The sequence below is a fragment of the Phoca vitulina genome, unplaced genomic scaffold (assembly GCF_004348235.1).
Source record: "Phoca vitulina isolate PV1807 unplaced genomic scaffold, GSC_HSeal_1.0 scaffold7, whole genome shotgun sequence".
Taxonomy (NCBI): Eukaryota; Metazoa; Chordata; class Mammalia; order Carnivora; family Phocidae; genus Phoca; species Phoca vitulina.
Window position 1 is genome coordinate 59,588,627 of NW_022589710.1, and position 26,617 is coordinate 59,615,243.

General features: G+C 40.5%; 1 protein-coding gene across 2 annotated transcripts in view; it reads right to left on the bottom strand.

Moving 5' to 3' along the window:
* PPP4R3A (protein phosphatase 4 regulatory subunit 3A) overlaps window positions 1-20,893 on the bottom strand; it is a 38,053-nt gene extending 17,160 nt beyond the window's left edge. For both annotated transcript variants that reach the window (XM_032405796.1, XM_032405795.1), the window contains exons 1-4: window positions 19,859-20,893; window positions 9,091-9,146; window positions 5,414-5,512; window positions 1,261-1,878 (exon numbers count right to left, since the gene is read on the bottom strand). In XM_032405796.1, the coding sequence (XP_032261687.1) occupies window positions 1,261-1,878; window positions 5,414-5,512; window positions 9,091-9,146; window positions 19,859-20,000 (915 nt within the window). In that variant the 5' untranslated portion in view covers window positions 20,001-20,893. The remainder of the gene's footprint in view (window positions 1-1,260; window positions 1,879-5,413; window positions 5,513-9,090; window positions 9,147-19,858) is intronic.
* Window positions 20,894-26,617: the final 5,724 nt, after the last annotated feature.

Sequence of the window (26,617 nt, forward strand, 5' to 3'; positions counted from 1 at the left end):
GAAACAAAAAACAGGGGAGGTGTGCAACTCACAAATCTTTATACCACACAAACTTTAAAGTTCTGTTTCAGTTAGAACAGACTAATTCCTACACTATGGGATAATATACTGAGAGGTTCTCTGACTTTGGGGTTTTACATATGTAGATTACTGGTCAGCTCTCACAGATTTTGATTTCTGTGTTTTGTGCAGAATCCAGGAAACGTTACACCCTAGGCAATTCTGACGCAAGTACCCTAAAACACCAGACCTGAGAGACTGGGCATACGGTACAAAGAAAATCTGGAGTTTAATAGAGCAGTTATTAATAGATACTTTAAAATAATGCTCGGGGTGCTTGGATGGCTCAGTCGGTTAAGGGTCTGACTCTTGATTTTGGCTTAGGTCATGATCTCAGGGTTGCGAGATTGAGCCTGCATTGAGCTCCACATCGGGCTCCGTGCTGGACGTGGAGCCTGCTTAAGATTCTCTCTCTCCCTCTGCTCCTCCCCCCACCTCCCCCCACCCCCCACTCACACCACCTGCATGCTCTAAAAAAAAAAAAAAATACTCAGGTCTTGCATCATGTTCATGCATGATCTTCTTTAATCTTCAGATGACTTTATAGGGTTGATAATAATATCACCATCCTTCAAATGCGGGAACTGAAGCTTTAAGAGGTTAAGAAAGTTGCCCAAGTAGCCCACGGCTATTAAGGGACAGGTGGAGCTCTAACTCATATTCAGATCCAACTTCCCCATACTCTCATCTGGTACAAAAGCATGCCTTTTGGTGAGGAAACCTGCAACTATAATTTGCCAATATCTGCTATATTCCCTTGACCCTAACACTAGGCCTTTAATATATAATGATCTGATAGTGCTACCAATTCTACCGAATTTATATTCTATATTTAATGACATACTTCTTGGCTTCTTCATTTTCTCTTTGAATCTATTCTATGCATAACTGACAGATTAATATACCTAAAATTCTACATTCAATCATTTTGTTAAGACCGTTCATTCCCCTGTAATTTCTTCAAGCTAGACTTCATCACATTTACATTCCCTAATGGAAACATAACAACCTCTGGTCCCACAGTATTATGTATTATAACCTTTTCTAATCACCCAAATACATACCTTTAGACAAAAATCAAAACTCAATTTAGGTATTTAAAAGGAACAGGAAACTGCTTCTGCTAAATCAATTAACAGCTTAAATGGTATCAATCAAGAAGGTATCTTTGTAAGTAGGAAAAAAAATTATCTAACTCACCTGTAACATACCAACAATTTCTACCTTATTGAAAAAGATAAAGGAGTGAAGTGTTGATAACATATTTTCTTCAAAGACTGAAGGGGTAGGTAGAACCATATCTTGGATATACTGAACTCTGTATGTCTGATGAATTTTTTGTTTCAGCTCAGGATCTGATATGGGAATCACTTCTTTAAACTTGGCTGTTTTTGTTAGAAATTCTCTGTGTTTTCGTGGTTGTGATAAAGCAGGATCATATTCTAAGCATCCAATGACGTCCATTATACATTCCTCAGAGAACATAACTTCGAAAAGAGCAGTTCGATTCAAGAGGAAGATGCCTTTGATAATTTCATACAAGTGGTGCAGTCCTTCAATATTTTCCAAATCCTCACACACATGAAAAAGCTCTAAGAGCTTTTTAATATAACCCTCATTTTCCAGTGCTAGTGCAAGTTTTTCACGACGCAGGGGGGAAGGTAAAGATGATGCCACAAGTTCTGCAATTTCCTCAAGGCGACTTAATTCACAAGATGGCAATTCTAAACCTGGTGAGGACATATCATCAAAACGCTCCTCTTCAGATTCATCTACAAGGTCCTGAGTGATGTCCACTGAAGGGTCCTTTCCTTGAACCTATTAAATAAGATTTATGATAGCTGACAGAATATAATCAAGCAAATCTAAATGATATTCTTAGATGAATACAAGAGATGTTATAAGAATCCTAGCATCATATTCCAGGACAGCCACCACCAAACCCTTCAAAGTTTAAGTAAAATTCAAATAAATATCAAACATCATAATGTGATCACAGAAAATACATGTTAATTGTAAGCAACAAGGAATATTTTAACATCAATTCCAGAAAGTAAGGGCCAAAGAATATGTACAAACTAGTTCTGGACCAAAGTGGGTCACCGATGTGCTGTAAATGCTGGTTGGTGGCCCAAAAATATGAATAATAAAACTGTGGAAAACAAGTGTACTCACACAAAAATGAAACCATATAAAAAGTGACTGCAACATACTTGTAGCAGAGCATAATGCAGTAGGTCCCCCAAGAATGTGTACTAAAAGCAAACAAACCATGGAAGTTTTCCTTTCTATTCACCCAAACCTGTAGCTTTCATGACATAACTTAGAAGTTTTCACAAATACATTTTGCGATAAAAGAATATTTTCACCCAAAGTCAAGGACTTATTTGAAATAAAATGAGTTTTGCTATCTTGGCCCTATAATTTGAGACACCATCACTAAAGCAGGCCAAGTTGAATGGTAATGAAATGGAAAAATTAGACCTTATATGAAATGGCCAAGAAACTTAAATTGCTTAGCATGGTTAAGAGAGACTGTTAATGGATACTGGAAGAGAAGAAGGCCTGGAATAGGTCTTGAAATATGTTGCAAGTTGATATCATCTTGACCTTAACCCAGTGGGCAATAACCACTGAAAGGCAGCTAGGCACATTCCAGATTGTACCCGGCATGGTCTCAAGTTGGCTCTGGATTTGTTAACGACATAAATTCTCAATATAGCTTTAGATTCCTGGAACTCAAACTATGGCTTTACCTAAAGAAATGTGCTAGCATTTGATTAAAAAGCCCAATGTAAAGGGACAAGAGCCCTTACTGTAATGAAAATGCTATCTTTTTGAGTTTATTAGCAAATATGAAGGCTAAGAAAGTCATCCAAAAGGAATGTGGTTAGGATTTTCTTAGAATCTGATCTGCTCAGGGAATTAAGGTGGAATTGTAATGATTTGACAAATATGTTTCAGGCTTACTAAATGGAGCAATGGAAGAATGAAAACAAAAGAAAGGTAGAATAAGCTAGAAGAGAGTCTTCCTTAAGAGAAAGGGTAAGTCTTAGCAGTCTGGACAGATACAAAGAAAATGAGAATGTGAAGGCCATGAAAGGTCTATAAGAAAAGAGATACACCCAGACCTAATAACTACTGTCAAGGAAAATACTAGAAAATGGAGACTTTTTGCTGTTTCTAGATCAAAAAATGATGAGTAGGGTTCAAGAAACAGAAAGACATGTAAGATCTCAAAGAGCAAAATATAATGAATTCTCTAGAACAAGCCAGGATCTAGAAATTGGTAAGTACAGACAGGATCATAAAATACTGGTAGAAAACAACACCTTGAATATAAAGTATGCACAAGCTGAAGGGGAAGATTAGAAAATAATAAAATAGCCAGTGATTCCTAGGAAAGTTACTCTAGAGAAAGTATAGAAGTATACTACCCGTGCCCCAAGTGTAAATGAAGAACTACAGACTAAGGAAAAGTAAAGATCCGACAATATATCAAAGGAGAGCCAGGCCTGACAGCAATGCACTGAGTCCAGGTGTGAGTTAAATATTGGCTTAACAGAAGACTGTCTAGGGTGGGACTGTTTGACTCAGAAAAGTGAAGGAGAATGAGATCTGTCTGAGCAATGCGTGCTTTTAGCATACCCAAGCTCTTTAATCTCATCTCTCTTTCTATGGGAGAACTCCACAGGACACAATCTAGAGGCAGGCGATGAAAACAACATATGGGAAAGAAAACAAAGAGCAAGTATGAAGAGGTGTTCAGATATAAATCTAAGTCCTTCACAGCAGAAGAAAAGGGAAGTTCGACAGGCAGGTTACTATATGAAAAACACAGCTGAGCAGACTAGCAGAAATAAATTCTACGAGGTAAGGAAACACTGTGCCTCAAGGACACGTAGCTTTATTAAGGCAGTGGCTCTCAAGCTTCAGGGTGCATGAGAGTCAGCTAAAGCAGGAACTGACAAACTAGAGCCAAACGTGGCCCACCACCAATTTTCATAAATAAAATTTTACTAGAAAAGAATCAGGGCTGTTTGTTTATGTGTCATGTATGGCTACTTTCATATTACAATAGCAGAGTTGAACAGCTGTTAAACTGTATGGCCCACAAGGCCTAAAATATTTACTATCTCACCCTTTACAGAGAAAATCTGACCTAGAGGGCTTGTTAAAATATAATTCAAATACAATTACTGGGACCTACTCACAGAATTTCTGATTCAGGTAGAGCCGGGATGGGGGTTCCAGAATTTACATTTCTGTCAGTTCCCAGGTCATACTGCTGGTCTGAGGACCACACTTTGAGAACCAATGAATTAAAGAATCTGTTGAAGGGGGCACCTGGGTGGCTCAGTCGGTTGGAGGTCGGACTCTTGGATTTCAGCTTGAGTTGTGGGATCGGCCCTATGTCGGGCTCCATGCTCAGTGGGGAGTCTGCTCTCTCGTGTACACTCACTTTCTCAAATAAATAAATCTTTAAAAAAAAAAAGTAAAGAATCTGCCGAAGATTATTCTCTAATTAGAATAAATGTGGAGATAGAGAAACTGTCCTTAGGATGCAGTGGTTTATATGAGTCTATAACAAGAGCCAATGGCTTTGGCATATAATAAATGCAAACTAAGAGTGCATAATAAATGTACACCCGACAAGACTGTGGAGATTATGTCACTAGGCCAAGGCACTAGAGTCACTAGGCAATTCCAGAATCAACTGAGAACATGTAAGATGAGGCTGAAGAGATAGTCAAGAGTCACAAGAAGCTACTGAATAAAGTGATATGATCAGATTGGCATATTTAAAAAGGTCACTCCATCTGTGATATGGATTTGGGAAGACCAGTCAAGATGAAAGCAATAAACCAGGCAAGAAATGATGGTGGCTTAGTAAACTGTGAGAGCAGTGAAAACAAGGGTAAGTGAATGGATTTAAGATTTATAATTGAAGGACTGAATGGATGTAGGTGATGAAGGAAGGATAAATAAAACCCCCAAGTTTCTGGTTTCAACAGCTGGATGACAGTGGCTGAGATGAGGGAGATGGGAGAATGAACAGATCTAGGGGAGATTATGTTTGGTTCTGGACTACCGAATCTGAGATACCAGGGAGCACTGATGGAGGAGCTCTCAAAGGCAGCTGGATATAGAAGTGTGGAGTTCAGCAAAGGTCTTAGCTGGACAGTTTAGGGTCAATAAACTGTACTTTCCTATAAATCAAGCTTTTTACAGACAACAATGAATTTAAGAGATCAATATGAAATGCTATTTATTTAAAATCTTGGGCATTAGCTAAAAGCACAGCAAAAAACCAAAATACTTAGCATGGTGATTTTCTAGTTTTTAAAATTACCTGACATATTTTCTCCCAAATTTCATCACATCCAGCTTTTTCTTGAAAGCTAAGGGCCAAGTCATAATTTTCTGCTTCAGACCACACAATCAAAGTGTCCTTGAGAGAAAAAAGAGTCTGATTAACATCCATTAATCATCACAAACTACTTCCAAGTACAAGGCAAATGAACAAAGCAACAAAGAATTGAGGACAGTACTAAGCAACACTGATACTGTGATTGACAACGCCTTTTCACACCTAGCTCTGTTCAGTCTATAAAATGAAAACAATGTTTTCCTTAAGAAGTTAACCAGAATATGAAAAGCACCACAAAGTGACCAATCTAAATGTACTAAAAGATACAAACTAAACATTATATCAATTCTTTGCTTGCATATTAGGTTATATTTTATGCTGTAGTCAAACTGCCCAGAGAGGAAGTCTGAACACTCAGTAACTACCGCATGTCAGCAGGATGGAATTAATAACCAAAATCCTTTCTCTCATCTATTATCAGCATTGGATATTCTTTACCTGAGACACACAAGGCCCATGAAACTATTGGTATATCTGTACTATTTGAGATTTTATCTGGATAGCAGTTTTTTTAACTTTCACCAAAGTGCTATGGTTCAAGAAGCAAGATGCTCCTGCCACCCACAGCCCCTTTACTCCTGGTTCAGAGAGACTTTAATGATAGTAAGTTTAATTAACAGTTCAACAGTTTTTATTACGATGTAATCTCTGCAAGACACTACACTTACAGTACTGACACCATTTTATATTCCCTGTAGTACACAGTCTGTATTCTACAATATGCATAGTATAATAAAAATATTTACAGGGTCTAAGGTATCTTTCCAAACTTACAGTAAAATAAACATATACACTGTTTCAGAGCCATCAATCATTTCAAAAGAGAGCCCTCTCATTGAGAGAGGTTTGTGAATCATCTTATATATGAAATACTGAATGGTACTAGGGAGAGTTACATTTAAAAAAAAGAAGCCTGGGGAGGCCTGGGTGGTGCAGTCGGTTAGGCGTTTGACTCCTGGTTTCGGCTCAAGTCATGATTTCAGGGTCGTGAGATTGAACCCCCTTCGTGTGGCTCCGCACTCAGTGCAGAATCTGCCTGAGATTCCTTTTCCTCTCCCTCTGCCCCTCCCATGTGTGCGCATGCTCTCCCTCTCTCTCTCAAATACACACACACAAACACACACACACATATATTAAAAAATGTTTTAAAAAATTAAAAGGAGCCTAACATAACAGCGATCATGTAGCAGTCTGGCAGGCTGGTCCAAAGAGAAGAATTAGGAGAAATCAGTGTTAGAAGGATAGGAGTACAATATAAAGAAAAAATAATTCAATCTAATAAGTAACTAAAAGGAGCCAAGCAAAGGCTAGGTGAGCATCTACAGGGAAGATAAAAGTTCCCATATTAAGAAGGAAACTGAACTAGACCATCTTTAAGGTACCTTAAAAAATGTTTACATGGAGGCAGTTTCTAGTACTTTTCACTATCAAAGATACCTCCTACAGTACACAAATGGATCCCGATTTTGTCTGCTAAACCGCGTATTAATTCTTTTCAGTCAATTATGTAACTGTCAGTGAGGACCAGTAGTCTCTCACTGAACTAAACGGATACCAGCCACAAGTAAATAAATGATAATTTGATTGGGCTGTACCGCATTACTAATAGAAAAATCCACAATTTTTATTCCGAATTTTATAAAAGAGGTCAAAGACACCTTTTTCCTATCTTCATGAACTTCTAGAGATCATAGTTACCACGCAGGCATCTGTTCCACAGTGACTAAGTAGCTGTTCAAATTCAAAATTTATATGAACATTGTAAGATCAAGGGACGCCTGGTGGCTCAGTTAAGCATCTGCCTTTGGCTCAGGTCATGATCCGGCTCAGGTCATGATCCCAGGACCCTGGGATCGAGTCCCACATCAGGATCCTTGCTCAGCAGGGAGTCTGCTTTTCCCTCTGCCTCTCCCCCTGCTTGTGCTCAGGTGCACTCTCTCTCCAATTAAAACACACACACACACACACACACACAAAACGTAAAATCAACACACCAGGAATTAGTCAGCTGTGTAGCCTCCCTGAGTCTGTTTCTTCATCTTTAAAATGGGTATAATACATACAGTTACGAAAACTGGTGGTAAAGACCCACTGAAACAAGCCTAAAACCAGTATCACATTGGTAATAAGGCAGATTTAATACGACCAAGCAATTACACTGGTACAATGTAAATTCAGAATCATCTGTAGGCTTAAAACAGGGCACAACTAGACATATGCTCTTAAATGCCCATTTGACAAATTTAGAAGTTTGAAAATTTTTAGGAATTGCTCTTCTGTTTTCCTTGAAGTGTCTAATTTTCACAAAATCATCTTATTAATCATCCAACAACCTACAGCTTAAGACATAGAGATTTCTTCATTCATCCTCAAAACAGACTTGTTCTTTTTCTTCAGATGTGCTTTTATTCTTCCAACTGACTGAAACCTCAAAATACAAATTTACATATTTAAGTATAGAATATCAAAGGCAAAATACTCTAGTCTCCAGCCACTCCAATCAAACCAGTTTTCTTAAGAACACTAAATGCAACAAAGTATTAGTAGAACATTAGACTATCAAGAAAATATTTCATATTGTACCAAATGTTTTTTGAACAAATAAATCACCATTAAGCAGACTTAGGAGTTAATATCAGCTTTCCCATATACTATCTGTGTGACCTCAAGCAAGTCATAATCTTCAGGGATCATCTAACGCCCAAAATAAAGCCAACACTAACTTCCTTCTAGTAGTATTTTAATGGTCAATGATGAAGCAAAGCACTTAATAATTTATTTATAGAGTAATATATTCATAAAGTAATATATACATATGAATGTGCTAATAATACTCTTTATTCTAAATTTATTTTATTTCTATACCTTGAGAGCACTGAGGGGACTGATATTGCCTTCACTTACTTTGTACAGCACTCAGTGTATCTATGTTTGTGTGTGTGTGTGTGTGTGTGTGTGTGTGTGTGTATTCTGAATAAATACCTTTTGATGATAGTGCCAGTAAGATCTACCAAGTAAAGAAAGATTTACTTTCAGATACTGCTTGTTCATCCAAAGGGTACAAGAAAGAGTGTACTAAAACTGAAAGATGCCTTAACATCATTACTCTATTTTCATATTATTATAAGGTCCTATTCAGGCTATGCAAGAAATCAAATTTTTACCTACCCTGGGTTGCTGTATAGGGACAGAAATGTCCCTTCTGCACTAGCATCTACAATAGCAAAGGAAGTAGCTTCTACCTTTTCGTTAATAGCTGATTATTACATCAGTGGTCACTTTTTTTTCTTTACGTAGAAACAAGAAAGCTGTATTGTTTTAGTTTAAACTTTTGAGAATTAAGTCTTAGTTGCAAGAATATATGGAGCAAAAACTTAGCTTAACTGGAAGCAATTTTTTTGCTGGCTCAAGCAAGTTTAAAATGATTGCTTTATACACCATAGAGATTGGCTGAAATCACATTTTAGAATTAGGCTGGGAAAGTATGTTTTAAACTGTTTTTAATTTTTCACTGTAAGTAATCGATGGTAAATTTTCATTTAATCACCCAACTGAGAGAATAATATACAAGGTAAAACACAACATCTTCAAAATTTTACCTGTTGTTTCTGATATGCAGTGTTAGGATTTATTTTGGACTCTAAAAGTAGAGAACCTGGGAAACAGAAAAACAAAATATTCCATTATGTAATTGCAAAGCAGCATAATTACATTCCATCACATACACGCACACTTCCTTTCCTGAACACTTGATACACATGTAACTTCAAGTTAAGGAAATAGTATTTTAAAAAGAAGTTTAAATAGAATAAAACCTGTAAAGTAAACATGCCTTATGCATGTTTACTTTTAAGGAGGAGGACACGATTATGTGAAGAGTAAGGACTGGATGGTAACAGAAATCTAACAACTTATGGGCAGCACAGGGCAGTGAAACGGCACAGCATGAAGCCAGGTGACCTGAATTTTAATCTCCAACATACATTATGACTTGGATACGATCCACTGCCCCAGTACAGCCCCACATTACACTTCACCTTCGGAAAGTCTCTTACTTCTGTTCCAGAATTATCACACTTCATCTTCAAATGATTATTTTTTTTCCTCATAATTTATAATTTTAATTTGCACATTTTTGTCTTTTCCTGGCCATATCATAAGACTTGTGATATTCAGAAAATAACTACTGCTTTATAACAAAGAGCAAATTTTAAGACCAGCTTTACGCCTCCCCCCTCACTCTAGTTCCGGTTTATCCCCAAAGTACTATCTAAAGACAAGTACTGCCCCAAAATGCTTAAGCAGCAGCAATTTTCTCTGTAGCTGTCCTTCATCCAAATCTTTCATTTCTTCTATTACATGTCACCATTACTTTCCCATTCCAAATAGTGGCTAGGCAGCTGAGAAAAGGGTGCTTAACATTCCCAAATTTAGTTAGTTTCCTTTTATGTTAAAGTTCATTTACTAATCTTATGATACTGTCCCATTTAGTGATTTATTGACTGTTCACTCCTCTGTGCTCAGAACAGTGCTAAGTGATACCGAATACAGTAAAATACCAGCATTTACCAAGATGTAAGGACTTAATTTGCGAACACCCTGTGCACACGAACAGCCTCCCATTTCACTCGAATACTCCTACTGTGTCTAGCACAGGTAAACTTAACTCCAAATGTGTCTCTCATTCTTTCTATACTTAAGGTAACTAAACAGTCTCCGTATTTTTCCCACCTGTTACCCCCAACACCCCATTTCTTTAGGCTTTTTTTTTTTTTTTTTTTTTTTTTTTTTTTTTACTATTTCTGGCTCACTGAGGTTCAGACAAGTATCCTCACATTCTAGAGGAAATTTGTTTTAATCTTTCCTCTTCTCCCAACCTTTGCCATATTAATTAAAATAATTTCCAGTGCTTCAATTTTCTTTATGCACAATTACTGGATTTTTTATTTTAGTAATTATAAAGAGTTGTCTAGTGAGGCATTCATAACAAAAAGCAGCAAGCAAATGAACTCAATGTCTAGAATCCCTCAAAAGTATCAAGTCTCCAACTTTCTTTGTAAATATTCTTTGTTTTTTGTACATACAAGAACAAAAATTGCAATCTATATCATTTCCCAGTGAAATCAGAGTAGGTCTGGTACATTATGGATCAAACAACTTTTTGTGGCAAATAATTATACTCAAAATGTGGTTTCTAGGAGAAAATACATTCCAAAAAAACCACTTTGAAATATATCACGTCCTGAAAAATAATCCATCTCTAGAAAACTACATAAATAACAGAATGAAACAACTAGATTACTTTGTAACATTCAGAAGATGCAAAAGGTCTAGTGTCCTAGAACCAAACTAAGTAAGCCTCTTTAAAAGTTAAACCGCACAGGGGCGCCTGGGTGGCTCAGTCCATTAAGCAGCTGCCTTCGGCTCAGGTCATGACCCCAGGGTCCTGGGATCGAGCCCCACATCGGGCTCCTCGCTCAGCAGAGAGCCTGCTTCTCCCTTTCCCTCTGCCAGCCTGCCGCTCCCCCCTGCTTGTGCTATCTCTCTGTGTCAAAAAAAAAAAAAGTTAAACCACACAAAACCACACCTACCCAAAAGAAAATACTCGACATCACTGATAAATGATAATTGGATATGATCAAAATCAAAATCTGTGCTACAAATAATACCATGAAGAATGTGAAAAGACAACACAGAAAATGGGAGAAAGTATCTGTAAATCATATATCTGATAAGGAATTTGTATACAGACCTCTGACAACCAAATTTTAAAAAGGGCAATAGCTCTGAATAGATATTTCTTGAAAAAAAAGATACACAAATGGACAATGAACATATGAAAAGATGTTCAACATCATTAGTCCTTAAGGAAATACAAATCAAAACCACAAATAAGAGACCATTTAACACCTGCTAGGATGCCTATAATCAAAGACAGTGCTGCCAACAACAAGTGTTGGCAACCACATGGGGAAACTGGAACCCTCATGCATTTTGCTTGTGGGTATGTAAAAAGGCATCCACTTTGGAAAACAGTTTGGCAGTTACTCAACTGCTAGTTACCAACAATTCCATTCCTAGGTGTATACCCAAGAGAAATGAAAACATATGCTCACACAAATATGTGTACATGTTCTTAGCAGCATTTCTCATAATAGCAAAAAAGTGCCAACAATCCAAATGTCCAAAACCTAATGAATAAAATACTATTCAGCTACACACAAAAAAATAGGTGTCGGATGAACCTTGAAAACATTACAAGTGAAAGAAGCCAGTCACAAAAGACTATATATTTTATATAAAATGTACAGTGTGCAAATTAGAGAAAGATGTGTAGATTAGTGGCTGTTTAGGGAGGAAAGGGGGAGTGAATGGGTAGTGACTGCTAATGGGTACAGGACTTCTTTCAGAGAGAACAAAATATTCTAAAATTAGATTGTGGTGGGGCGCCTGGCTGGCCCAGTCAGTAGAACATACAACTCTTGATCTCGGGGTTGTAAGTTTGAGCCCCACGTTGGGTATAGAGATTCTTAAAAAATTAAAGACTGTGGGGATAGTTGCATGACCCTGTGAATATACTAAAAAAACAATGAATTATACCCTTTGAATGTGTGAATTGTGTAGCATATGAACAATGTTAATTTAAAAAAAAAGGTGTAAATATTCATACAGTGGAATACCACACTATAATGTTAATGAACCAAATACATGAATGCAACATATGACTCTTATAAACATGAATGAAAGAAACCTCAGAGAAAAATATGTACCCTATAATTCTATTTACATAAAGTTCAAAGAGTAGCAAAAATTAATCTATGGTGCTAGTGGGCAGGGGGAGATAATGACTGTGAAGGGGACATGAAGCAGGCTTCCTGAGTGCTGGTTATTTTGTGAAAATTCACCAAGCTGAATACTTACCATTTGTGTAACTTTTTGATCTATTATACTTCAAAACTTTTTTTTTTTTAAGTTTAAGAGTAGGGGTAAACAACATATGGCACAGAGGGGTGAAGTTATCACTTCAAATTGTTAAGAAACACACCTGAAACACTGGGTGTCAACTATACTTCAATTAAAAAAAGAAAAAAGGACGGGGTGCCTGGGTGGCTCAGTCTGTTAAGCATCTGACTCTTGATCTCAGCTCAGGTCTTGGTGTCAGGGTCATGAGTTCAAGCCCCACGTTGGGCTCCATGCTGGGTGTGGCCTGTACTTAAAAGGAAAACGGAAAGAAAGAAAACCACACGCCTGACTTGGCTGCTACCAAAACAAAACAAAAACCAGCAGGGGTGTAACTATTATTTTTCAAGTACCAATCCCTTTTGCATTTGCTTCAAAACTCTCCATAAAGTTACAGGGTCAGGGAAATTAGAAAGGAAAAATCCCAAACTGAAAGCCTGAAGTGTGCCCTCCCAAAGCCCTAGCTAAAACAAGAATAAGTAGATAACTGGAAGCTTCTGGTGTTGGCAAGTTTTTCTTTACTGGGCCATTCAAGATGTTAAGGAAAAATCTCTCTCCTGAAACACATCACAGACATATCCCATGGCTTTGATCTAAGGCCCCACCTTAGGAAGTCCAGCTCTGGTCCCCAAATACCATGCTCCCTAGGAAATCGTTAGGCTGTAGAGGTTGGATCATGGGAAACTGCCTTTTAGTTTGGGGGCTAGGATAATAACAAAGACACATTTCTAGTTTTATTTCTAGGCCATCTATTAGGTTCCCTTCCCCCATCTCAGTTTCTACTGGATCAAGTTATCAGCGCTTTTCCAATCAACAGAAAAAGACCCAGTTGAGTGTTAATACGCATTAACACAATCCTTTCTCCCAACAAGTTTACTTGTATCAGTTGCTATAGCTAGAGTACTGGGAACAGCAATTCTATCCTAGTAATATATGGGTATGGCTGGGGATGTAGAGTTCAACTGTAGGTGAGACGCGTTTATCATGGTAACAGAAACAACAGGGGAGAAATGAGGAAGATGGTCCTTAGTAGCAGACCTTAAGCAACATCACAGGAGGTAGAGATGATTCTCATTAAGGGGAACACATGCTTTTGATACAGGGTAGGTTCAGTTTATCTTAATAACTGAAGCACATATGCACAACGGCCCCCACCCAAACTTATTTGAGAAACATACCTATCCTCTCCAATAAAAGATGCCCTTATCCCCCAAGAAGAATTCACTCTCACCCTCTCCATGACACATCCTCCTCACCATCTGACAAAGACACTCCGTCACACAGACCAGAGAAAGACAAGCCTACACAGCAAACTCCAATATCAAGACTTGAGAAAGGCCTTCCCACCTTCAACCTAAACACTTGGAAAGGAAATATGGAAACACAAATAAACATCAAGACAGTGATCAAACTAAGGGGAATGCATCAATACATGTAATTCATTTTGTCACTGCAGAATCCATTCATTCAGACCACTAGCAAAATCAACCATCTTCAGGTGAACTAAAGAGTATTCCTGCACAGCAAGTGCTTGTGAGTCTGTTCCATAGAAGCTCTGATAGGCCTACAAGTCCATATTTATACACATACTTCTTCAAAAAATAAAGAGGGTCCTTAATTCTGTAGTTTACCAAAACTACAATCAACTTTTTGAGAGGGTCATTTTATCTTTCTCTACCAAGCTTTTAAAACATAGTTCTCTTTGCTCCAACAGTTCTAGGAAATTAGCCTACATCTTTACACAGTGCCAAGTGTATGAACAAATAAGTCACTAGCAGTGTCTGTAATAGTAAAAATCTAAAAACAATCTCTATGCCAGCTGTTCTCAATGTGTGGGACCTCAGGGAGTCTGGAAAATCAACAGTATTTTCATAGTATTACTACTAAGATGTTATTTACCTTTTTCACCCTTATTTTTCTCAGGGTCTATACTGTGTTATTGCAAAAGACTGAATGCAGAAGCAGGTTAAGAATCCTTTTTTAAAAATTAAACCAGACATTAAAGAGATCTGTAAAACTGTAAAACAGTGACGTTCTTCTCACTAAATTCTGACTTAAAAGCTTTTTAAAGAATTAGTTTTAAATTCTAATGTGGCAAATATCAGTAGCTACAACCCACATAAACAAAAGCTTTTGAGGATCCCCAATTTTAAGAGTAGAAAGGTATCCTGAGGAAGAAGGTTTCAGAAATGCTGTTCTAATGCCACCAACAGTGCACTGTGTGAATTAAATATATACAACGAAATACTGTGCTACTCTTAGATGACAGATCTGTGTATCCTGACATAAACAGATGCCCCAAATAGACAAAAAGGAGGTCTATATACTCAGGAAATGGGGGAACAACGGTACAGGAGGGGAAATGCCACTCAGAACATCACCAAGACAACTGCAAATAGAAGCCATCAAACACAGATAAGCAAAGATGGACAATAAAACATGTGGTACAATTACGAGTATACACGATTTTAGGTCATTAAAAATGTTCCCTCCCTGCTTCACAACATCTTTGTTTTTCCTGTAAAATGAAATGTGAGAGCTTTTCTTGTATTCTGCTGCCAATCCCCAATACACCTTATCAAAACAAACAGCTCCAGGGAGTGGGGTGAGAAGTAGCTGGTAGTGCAGAGTGAAATATCATTCCAAAAGTGTTTAAATCAGAGAACTACAACTAGTGCCTGCAGCCTGGATCCAGCCAGCAGACAGCTTATTTGAGTCATACTCTAACACACATACTCATACACTGAATTCATGCAAATATTTTAAAATGGAAAGATTGTACATTAAAAAAAAATCTAGATTTCTGGCTGAGTGCAGGAAAAAAAGACCACTGAACTACCCAATCAAATAATCAATACAGGAAGACTTATGGTTAGAAAAAATAATACATCATAGGGTTGTTGCATTAACTAAAAATTCATATTGAAGTGCCTACCCCAGCATCTACTACATAACCAGCACTCAATACTTGTTTTTCTTAGAGCATGGACAAAATATCATTTCATGAGCAACACTGTGCTGTTGAACAGTAGAAAAATTAGTAATTTTTTGATAACAACGATCCAGAAACACATTAGAACGAAAGGTTAGCCAACAGGTTTTTACACTGCTTAAGAAAAACATTTCAGTATATGGTATTTAGGAAACATCCCAAGAAAACTGTTAAGATTTTTAATCTTTCAGATACAGTGTTTTTTAGCTAGAAATTTCACTTACTTAGAAGATAGCACTTCCTTTCACTGGAGAAATGAGATATTATAGAGTTTCTGTAACTTCTATGGTTCTATTTTCAATATCAACCTACCAACCAATCAGATTCAGGTAGTTACAGAAACATAGGTCCTGGTCTTAGTTTAGATTTGGATAAATACTTAAGGATTTCAGAATGACAAGGTCCAGCTCTGTCACTCCACAGTAAGCAGTTCAACATCTAGGCATTGCTGGTATACTGTCCTTATCAATGCTCAAAACTAAGGGCAGGAGCTTAAGTACGGTGCTTCATTAGTGGGAAGAAAATACCATCAAAAATGAATGGAAGTCCAAAATATCATCTGGACAGGACACTAGTGTAGGCTTTAAACCTAGTCTGTGTTCCCTCTCTCCTGATTTTGTGGCTCACGATTATACACGGCATTTAAAAACTGAAACGAATGTTGGGGGTGGGGGGTAGCTTTACATTAAAAGGTCCCATGCCTGCGTCAGGCCTTCACTACATTCCGTCCCTACCACCTATGCCCAGCGTGGCTGATGGACTTCAAACTGTCAGAAGTTACCACACACAGAAGATGATAAATAAGGGTTTGCTTACCCTAGGCCTAGTAATTTTCTACAAAGTAGGTCTACATAAGAAGACAAAAAAGAGTTTAAATGAACTTTTCAAAGTGAAGTATTTCTCCCAGTACTAACACTGAGCTCTTCTCAGTAGCTAAATCTGGAATGCTCACTGTATGCGAGATTCTATACTGCTTACTAATTTATAAGAGCAAAAAAAAATTGCTGATACTTATCTCTGTTCATTTCCTTCACCACAACAGCCCAAACAAAACAAAACGAAACAGGCTTTCCACCTAAAGTGCTCTGACCTCCTTTTCTAATTATAGCGGGGCTGAGGCACTACCTACAACCAAGTTCTCCAGGAGGCAGAGGCACAGGATTCCAGTTTGTACCATCAGCTAGCAGGACTAACTTGAACAAAACACTTCCCCATGTCTCATTTTCTTCATGCCTCAAATAACACTGAAAATTCAACCTTTTAAGCTTTGAAAGAGGCAACTCAGATAACAGATGAACTATTCTGAAATGTAAAAATTACTTTATAAATCTTAAGGTAAAAACCAAATATAAGAACACTATTCCTGATGCTTGGCAAGTAATCCAGAATAAGGAGCATGGATTTGATTTTATGTTAAAAAGACATCCTTCAGTGTGTGGAGAAATTCCAAAGTGTTTATCAATTCTAAAACTGGAAGGTGGAGGTGGTAAAAACCATAATGCAATAGCAGAATGATTTGAACATAAAAGTAACAAGGCAAGTAAGGGACGACATTACCCTTCATGCAACCTAACAGGTACAGCATAAACTGAAAGACCATAATAAATACAATACCAAGTAATTTTTTTTTGGAAGATGGAACTTTGCAGGTAGCTATGACAAAAACCCGAGAAATGAGGTAATCTATCTTCATTAAAGAAAGGGCTATGTTCCTACAATACACTTTGCCAGTAGGAACCTACTGAATAAGGATGCAACCTACAGAATGGGCTCAGTAGCTTGGCAGGACATCTCTCTCCTCCAAGGAAAGGTGGGCTACAGATCTGCCAAACCATCCAGTTCAGAGGGGAAAGGCAGACTTACTCAGAAAGATGTGCCCTGTTAACAGGGAGGCCACAAGTACTTCCATTCAGAAATTACCTTCCTGATTTTCAGTTTAGGGTATAAACACCTCTAACAAGATAAAGGATTCATTTTATGGAAAATCAGAAATACTTTCCACTTTGCTCACCACAATAAAAAGAAAATTCTCAATTATCCCATAATGGAGAATGGGAGAAGCATACAATAATGGATGACCCAAACTAGCAGTCTGTACAAAAACTCCCACATGGCTTGGACATAAACTGTAATTTTAAATATCTTTAGGCTAAAAATTCTTTTCATGTTCTTTGAAACAAACTTTGAGCCTTTAAGTATAAAGCAGCAAACGCAAGTAGACAGCAGCAAGGGATTTTAAAACACACTATAAACAGTTAATGATTATTAATAACAGTCTCAAGCCATAGGCTGAGCCTCAGTTTCCGCATCTGCAAAATACAACTAATAATAGTACTTATATCAGCAGATACAAGTAAAGAGTCTCTAGCACACAGCACTCAATAAGTTTTGATTATCATTCTTATTTGGAGTTTTCCTGTTAGGAAAAAACAATCATCACTAGAGATTATTAATGACAGTATTTCCTAAGTATGCTGCAATCCTCTAAGCCCACTCTTTGGATTTAGTTTTCCTTACATATTAAATTAACAAGGGCACATCAGTTAACATTTATTTCAGCTCTCTTTATCAATAAGTACAAATAAATAAAATTAATAGATAAAAAATTAAGGCCTTTTTGTTTTTGCCATTCAACCTGTTTCACTGCAAAGTCCCAAACCCTCCCCAAGGGAGGATGGGAGTTTAGGGGCTATTTCCAAAGTGGTAAAAATTAAAATGGGAAAAAAAACCAGATTCCTACATTAGTAGGTTAGTAGAGTGGGACTCACTAGGATAGTATGACATTAAAACTTAACGCTTAAAAACACTTTAAACAAAGGACTCTGTATAATGTGTCCAATTAAGTATGTGATGTGGTTATTTGTGTTGTTATGAGATTTCAAAGAATTGATCACAAATCTACACAAACTTTCATCTGGAAGTTAACTGAACATACAAAGCCCATACTTTTCAACTCCATATGTAAAAAGTTTTCCAAACGTGCAAAGAAGAAGATGTGAGAGTAGTTGGTGACTACGTGATACACACATACAAAAGCACACCAACACATTCAAACTTGTATTTTTAAGAGGCAAATAAATAGGCCTCAGAAAAATATACTCAATGTATTCAAAATCCTTTAAAGGCCTCTGAAAAGAAGTTAATTTCTCTCCAATTAAGTTATTTGGGGTAGTCTTATAAAGATAACCTGTGGGCAATATAACTCTAAATTACAATTTTTCAATTCAAATTGAAAATCAATGTCCCTAGACTCTAATTACAGAAGGGTGAGTCTTGTTTTGTTTTTCATGAAATTGGGAGTTCTGGGTTGAAAATCCAATTAAAATTCCTTGAGACGAGTTTGTAATAATTCAGATACAGAACTACAATCGTTAACAAACTGAAACAGCTAGAGTGAAATTATAGACTAATGTAACAAGACAGGTTTTCCAATTCAGAAGAAACAATTTGGAAATACTTTCACGTGATGTTAACATTTTAAGTGAAATTCAAGGTATGTCACAGAGGGAAGTGGCAAACCCTAAAGAAAGTTTTGAAAAATGTGAAACACTTATTTTCAAACGACTGGGTCTTTGAACCTAAGGGCTATTTCAAAATATGTGAAGCACAGGCACTACGGCAAATACGAAAGGTTTAAAGTTATCTGCCAACTTCTCCTCACCTGTTAACGGAACCAAATTGTGATTATACATTTAAGTAATCAAAAAAGCTCGCATAAAATAGTTCCACACTTGCAAGACGTGTACACAAACTGTACACAAAATTCTGCATTATTATAAGTGAAAAAGACAACACTGGGAAACACAAATCTATCTTCTCAAGGTAAAGAAGCATTTTCTCTGCCGAATGCAGAGTTGCCAGATCCATGAACCGGTGTTGCCAACCTGCAACAGGATCAAAAAACTGTAGCAGAAAAATAGTTTTTTTGGGGGGGGGGGGGGCGGGGAGGCCACAGCAAAACGTTCTCCAAAGAGTGAAACACCTAAGAACTTTCTTCGCTCCGAGAAAGTTTCACGCCTGCTTTACAGATGAGTGAACTAAGGCACAAGATCGGATTAATCAGTGCCTTTCTCAAGGTCACTCTAGTGCAAAACAACAGCACGGTCCGGGCTCCCGATCCTAGGCCCCCGACCTCTCCACACGCCCGGGCAGCACAGCTCAAACGTGCGGGGCTCCCCTCGTCCCCGCAAGTGCAACCAGGCGCTGGGAAGAAAAAGACATTTCGAGCGCTCTCTATGCAGCTAACTCCGAGAGGACTGGGGTGCTGGTGGCCCGCCCTCCCCCAGGGCGGCAGCCTCCCCCAGCCCCAGGCGCCCCCTCCGTTCTCTTAGAAGAACAGTGGCCCCCCAACAACCAGGTATGTGGCCCGGAGCCGTGGGGGAAGGCAAGGTCCCGCCGCAAGGGGCTTCACTTACCATCGCTCTCGGCCCTGACAAGCAGGGACATGCCCTTCAGCCGCTCCACGTAGCCGGACGACACATGCCCGGTGCCCCGGTCGTCCCACTGCCGGTCCTCGTTGAGCGTGTAAACCTTCACCCGCCGCCGGGTGTCGGTCATCGTGCCGCCCGGGGGCCGGGGCAGAGGCCCCGCTGGAGTCGCCCAGGAAGGGGGGCCGGGACACGCGGGAGCCAAGGCGGGAGGACGCCCGCAAGCGGAGGACTCACGGGCCTCACTGCCGCCGCTGGCCGCCGCGGGATCGCGGTACCGCCCGCATGGCCCGCTCCCGGGCCCGACCTCTGGGCCCCGGGCTTTCCTCGCCTCCGACTCCTCGGCGCTATTGTCCAAGCCCGGCGAGCCCGGCCGCCCCGAGAGGGGCGCGCAGCGCTTCACAGCCTCCCGGCCCGATGCGGTAGGAACTCGGAGCGCCGGTCACTGCCCTGCTCCCGCCTCCGCCATGATCTCCGCGAAGCCGCTTCCCGCGCCGCCGCCGCCTCCTCAGGCCGCCGCCGCCATGTTTTCCTTCCTTATACCTGGCCCTGCCACCGCAGCCAGTGGCTCCGCTCCGCTCCTCTGCTTCAAATGTCTCAAGCCGAGGGGCGCCTGCTCCTGCTGCAACTGCTACCACTGCGCAGGAGACTGCGAGAGCCCCCAGACGCACGAGCGCTCCTGCCTCCTGGAAGTCCCTTTGCCTTGGCCGCTGCCGCCGCCTCTTCCGTCTTCCTCACACAGCCAAAGCCGCCGCCATCTTGGTTCGCCCCTCAATAGCGGCGCGCGGGGCCACCCAGGCAGCAGCTGCAGGGGCAGCCCGTTGGCCCCACCATTTAAAGAGACAGGAGCGAGGCCGGGAGCCTCGCTGCGGCGGAGGCTTCGGACGGAGGCGGGAGGCGGGCGCCGAGCAGCCGAGGTGGCGGGAGCGCAGGGAGCGGAGGAGGCGGAACGCTGGTCGCGCCGGTGACGGCCCGGGGCTCCCTCGCGCTCCCTGCACGCACCGTCGTGCGAGCGCGGGGCGGCGTGTGCGCCGTCGCGCCCTGTGTTCGTCATCAGCCCCGCTCGGGGATTCGAAAGGGGCGTGGAGCCCGCCTCCGGCCTCGGCGCGCCTACCCGCCGCGCGCCTGGCGTCTCCGGCTCCGAGGGCGGCGGTCTCCCCGGTTCCTCGCTGTCCGGCAGCCGCAGCCCCTGCCTGCCCTACAGGCGCCGGGCTACGTCGCCCTGGGGCTCTCCCGCGGCGCCTCCGCTTCCGCCTCCCTGTCCACGAGTGTCCTCTCCTGGGCGCCGGGAGCGCACGGTTGGGGAGGCGCCGGAGCCTCGCGGACTTCAGGCGTTTCTCCTTCGGGGAGAAATTGAAAAGCTTCCGGGAAAGGCCGCAGGTTTGCGTGGCGAGGGCCTCCGCACGTCTTGGGAGCCGCCATGGGGCACGCACTGGTGTGGCGAGTCTGGAAACGGGACGGCTGGCACCGAGCCCGAAGTGACAAGTCTGAAGCCTCACCTTACAGTCCAGCTGCTGCCGCCATTCCTTTATTCTCTATCAGAACTGTTCTTTTCTAGTCCTCCATGTTGCAAAAAAAGAACTTGAAGGGCTCACGAAACCAGATACGGCTATGCTATTGTATAATCGGGATGAGTAATTCTCAACGTGAGATGTTAAGCACTGCTCATCTTCACAAAGGAGTCAGTCTCATTCCAAATTCTCATTCTCACGCAAGTAAGAGCCGCCGTTTTAGGGGCTTTTAATATTTGCCAGGCTGTCGAGGTCATTGCTGCCCACTAGAAATAAAAGGAGCCACATGTAATTTAAAATTTTACAGTAGCCACTTTTTGAAAAAGTACAAAGAAACTGCTGAAACGTATTTTAATGAGGTATTTTATTGAATGCAGTATCTTCAAAATATTAATCATTAGTATAAAGTTAATGATATTTTACATTCCTTTTTTTGTACTAAGTTCAAGATGCGATGTGTGTTTTACCTCTGGTGTAAATTTCTACTTGGAAGCTAAATTTTCTTTGGAAATTCCTAATCTGTATTTAGTTTATTAAATTTACAATTGAAAAAGTAGATTCACATATTCAAGTTATTTTCAGTTTTTTCCCCAAAACATTAATTTTTAAATGTAAAATTTAATTAAAGTTTAATATTCAGTTCCTCATTCACACTAGCCACATTTCAAGTGCTCAGTAGCCACATGTGTTTAGTGGCCACCATTATGGCAAATTCAGGTGCTTTACATCACCAGGAATCTCATCTGAAACCTGCAAATGCAGTTTGAGTTAAACCCATCTATCAGGAAGAGGCCCTGACAGCATGACCAGTACTGAGGGGTTTCCCAGGATGTGGGATTTTCTGTTTTAAAATCAGAAGTTGGGGCCTTCCTTCCTCACTGCCAAATACAAAGAGGTGCTTACAAAGAACAGTTGGAGACTTTCATCTTTTGCAAACAAAAGGGGAAAATTATAAAAATAAAACAGTTGTCTCTAAAAAGTAAAACGCAGTAATTTCAAGCATCAGGGCATGACGGCAATTTTGTCCACTTTTGATGCAGTGAGACATCATTAAATTTATTTACATTATTACTTGATCCCTAAACCAAACAAAATAATTTGTGGAAAAAAATCAACTGGATACACTGCCATCACTCTTACCTTCCTTCTAAAACTCTCTACGTTATAGCTGGTGGTGCTGTTGTCTAAGTACAGTCTAGCCAACCAAAATGTTTTTATTTCTGCTATTTGCATTTTTCCCCACTCTAAGTAAGAGAAAGAACTTGAGCCGCTTAGAGAAAACCCCTCTCCTGAAAATCAGCCCTTGCCATGATGGCAGGTGTTGGTAGGAGGGGACCTGTGGAGTGGAACGCTATAAAACGTGTCTAGGGGCGCCTGGGTGGCTCAGTCAGTTAAGCATCTGCCTTGGGCTCAGGTCATGATCTCAGGGCCCTGGGATGAGGCTCCGCCTTGGACTCCCTGCTCAGCGGGGAGTTTGGTTCTCCCTCTCCCTCTCCACACCCGCACTCGTGTTCTCTCTCACTTGCTCTGCTCTCTCTCTCTCAAATAAATAATCTTAAAATAAAACTGGTGTCTACCCAGGAGGCAGGTGCTATGATGTACAATGTTCTCCTTGAGTGGATTCTTTCATAGCCAAGCCAACTTCCCAGGTAAGAACAAGCCAAGCACTTGAAAAAAGAGGTCTAGAATGAACTAAATCATGGTCTATAAAGAGCCATTAATGTCCTGTCACTCACCGTGCAAATCTGTCTTGAAAAAGAAGACCCAGCTCCCGAGACTGCTTTCGATCTAGGGGAGGAAAATCAGGTTGGGGAGAGGGGAGAGGTGACTGATGCCAATATAGCTTTTCCTTGTTCTCTACCACAGCTGACAAGTCTCCTCTCTCACCCTTTTTCGAGACTGGTGTCAAAGAGTGCTTTATTTGGTTGAGATGCATGGGTGGTTAATGAAGATTTGAAATGAGGTGTCTGCAAAACAAGTTAGTCCAGAGCCATTTTCTAATACTTCAGATAAAAATTTGAGTCATTTTCACTTCCCCCCCCCCCCCCACCTTTGTACTTAGTCCCTCACCAAGGCCTGCTGACTTTCTTCTCTTTCATATCCCCTGGATTTGATTCTGCTGTTTTATTTCTTTGGTCATCACCGTAAGATTTGTTGTACCTGAAAATCTCCAACTCAGTTACAAAAGGTGACTCCAGAAACTGCTGATACTCTGAAATGGAATGGCTCAGAGCCCTGTGAAGAACACCCCCAGGCGCTAGCAGAATATAGCAGCATTAGCATCAGCATTCATATTAGTTTGCAGGGCAATGAAGAACCCAGAGACTTCTTTCAGTCTGCCTGCTACCAAGAGAGTCTCCCGCCTATCTCCCAAGCCCTCATGCAGGACATTCCATGCACCCAGAAGTAAAAGCAAGCATTCCTGAAGACTGGCCAAAGGAAGTAGTTATAGCAATAAAGAGAAAGAGGAGATTGGATATTGGAATTATCCATGGGGAATGTCAGCATACACATGCTTTTTCAGTTTTGTACATTTCCCTCAGCCCCCTTTCTGCTTGCTAGGTGTTCAAATAGCTCTAGCTCTGCGTATTATTCAGGTGACGCCAAATGTGGCAATCACGCCTCACAGACCTCTTTATTTTTTTTAAGATTTTATTTATTTGAGAGAGCACGAGGGGGGGGGGAGTGGCAGAGGAACAAGCAGGGCTCCCTGCTGTTGTGGGGCTCAATCCCAGGATCCTGACATCATGACCTGAGCCGAAGTCAGACGCTTAACTGACTGAGCCACTCAGGTGCCCCCCCTTGCAGACCTCTTTTTACAAGGAATGTAATTCACCCAGGACCCCAGCTGCTGCACTCTGAAATTTATCACTGTGCCTGCTCCCCACCAATGACTGGATTCAACAGGATACTAAGGCAGATATTCCTGGGAAACATCTCCCGTAGGCTGTCTTGGGCTCAAGGACTCCAGCAGCCTTGTCAAACCTTCCTTAGGGTGCACTACATTCTAGAATGCTTCCCTCCAACCTTCTCTCCCTCTTAACTTCACTCAGAGTTGGACTCATGCCTCTCCCAGCCATTCTAGCTCTCTATTTCCTTTTACATAAGTGTTTCCTCTGATAAAATCCTTACATGCTTAATCTCATCTTGGTGTGTGCTTTTTGGAGGACACAGACTAGCGCTATATTCAGCTCTTAGGCACAGTAAGTCTTTAAATGTAAAAAGAGATAAATCTTGATTTATCTACAATATAAGATTTTAACTGGGGGACGCCTGGGTGGCTCAGTTGGTTAAACGTCTGCCTTCGGCTCAGGTCATGATCCCAGGGTCCTGGGATCGAGTCCCACAAGGGGCTCCTTGCTCAGTGGGGAGCCTGCTTCTCCCTCTCCCTCTGCCTGCTGCTCCCCCTGCTTGTGTTCTCCCTCTCTCTGGCAAATAAGTAAAATCTTTTTAAAAAAAAAGATTTTGGGGTGCCTGGGTGGCTCAGTCATCAAGTGTCTGCCTTCAGCTCAGGTCATGATCCCAGGGTCCCGGAATCGAGCCCCGCATCGGGCTCCCTGCTCCACGGGAAGCCTGCTTCTCCCTCTCCCACTCTCCCTGCTTGTGTTCCCTCTCTTGCTGTGTCTCTCTCTGTCAAATAAATAAATAAAATCTTAAAAAAAAAAAAAAGATTTTAACTGGAAATGAGAAAACTAAAATTAACTTACACATAACTACACTTATGTTGAGGCCTGCTGGGTTATATACTGAGAATTAATATGTATGTTCTTAATGTATTTGATTTTTATAATGTTTGCTAAAGTTCTACAGAATGAGAAGAATGTTTCTAGTACAACTATCACTTTGTTCTTTCTAAGATTTTTCCTAAGAATTCTGATTTCTCTCCAATACGAAAGGTTTGCAATACAAAAAGATTGTCTTTTTTCAAATTTACATCTGCTTGAATTTTAAGAAGGACTTCCGGATGAAAAGATCATGTATATCCTCCCTGCTCTTGTCTGAGTAGACCAGATTCCTCTTAGATCATGTCAAATCTGGATTTTTTTTTTTTTTTTTTATCTGACACTTTACTCATCCCTAAAGGGACTGAGTTGTGTTAGTTTCACATCTTTGGTGACCAGATCACAAGGGCTCCTTATTTGTAGGAAGTGCTTCATGGTAGATAATTTTTTCAGATTATTTGGCAGAGAAGAAATAATATAAGTGTATTTTGAATTTAAAAATGCATCCATACACTCCTTATTCTCAATTTGTTTTTCCACCTTTTGATAACCAGAAAGGTAGTATAGGTGGCCAAGGATGATGGTATCAACATGAAAGCATGAAAGTTATTTATTTAGCTATATTTAAATCAGAAATCAAATGTTTGTGACTTAGTTTTTGTCACTCCAAATATTCTAACTTTGTATTTGAGAATTATATGGTTATACTTAAGTGATGCAAAAATTCTGTACCTTATCCCTTGACCATGGTGGTTAGGTTAGTACTTGACAAAAGCCAGAACAATCAAAATGTTGCCTGGATTTTTCAGATTATCACTAGGTGAGAAATATTCTTACCTCCTGAACATGACAGCTAGAAAGGTGTGGTATAGGGCTGCCTATCCCCAGGTTCCCTGCCTCCCTACCCCACCCCCAATGTAGACAAATATGTCTGCATCAGAGAGAATAAAGCAGAACATTCTTTTGGGAGTCCAGTTATCTCCCAAGCCAGACCAGGTTTGTTGAGGTTCTGAGGTCTGTTAAGAAGGGAGATGAATACAGGTTGCCTGAGTCGCTCAGTTGGTTAAGCCTCCGACTCTTGATTTCAGCTCAGGTCATGATCTCAGACTCGTGAGTCAGGCTCTGTGCTCAGTAGGGAGTCTGCTGGAGATTCTCTCTCTTCCTCTCCCTCTGACCCACCCCCATGCTCTCTCGCTCTCTCTCTCTAAAATAAAAAATATATATATTTTAAAGTAAGATGAACTTGCCCTTTCATCTATAGCCTACCTTGGCCTCTGAAACTTATCTTGTATTATTGGTTGTAAATGCAATCTCTTTCCTTAGAGTTCCATGAGTAAACATCATCTAACGTAGTTTAAAAACTTGCTCTCGAGTGCTTTGACATTTTTCCCCACTAAAAATGGAGTCTCTGTCTCTTCCTTTTAAATCTGGGCTGGCCTTGAAGACATGAACAGACATTTTTCCAAAGAAGACATCCAAATGGCCAACAGACACATGAAAAAGTGCTCAACATC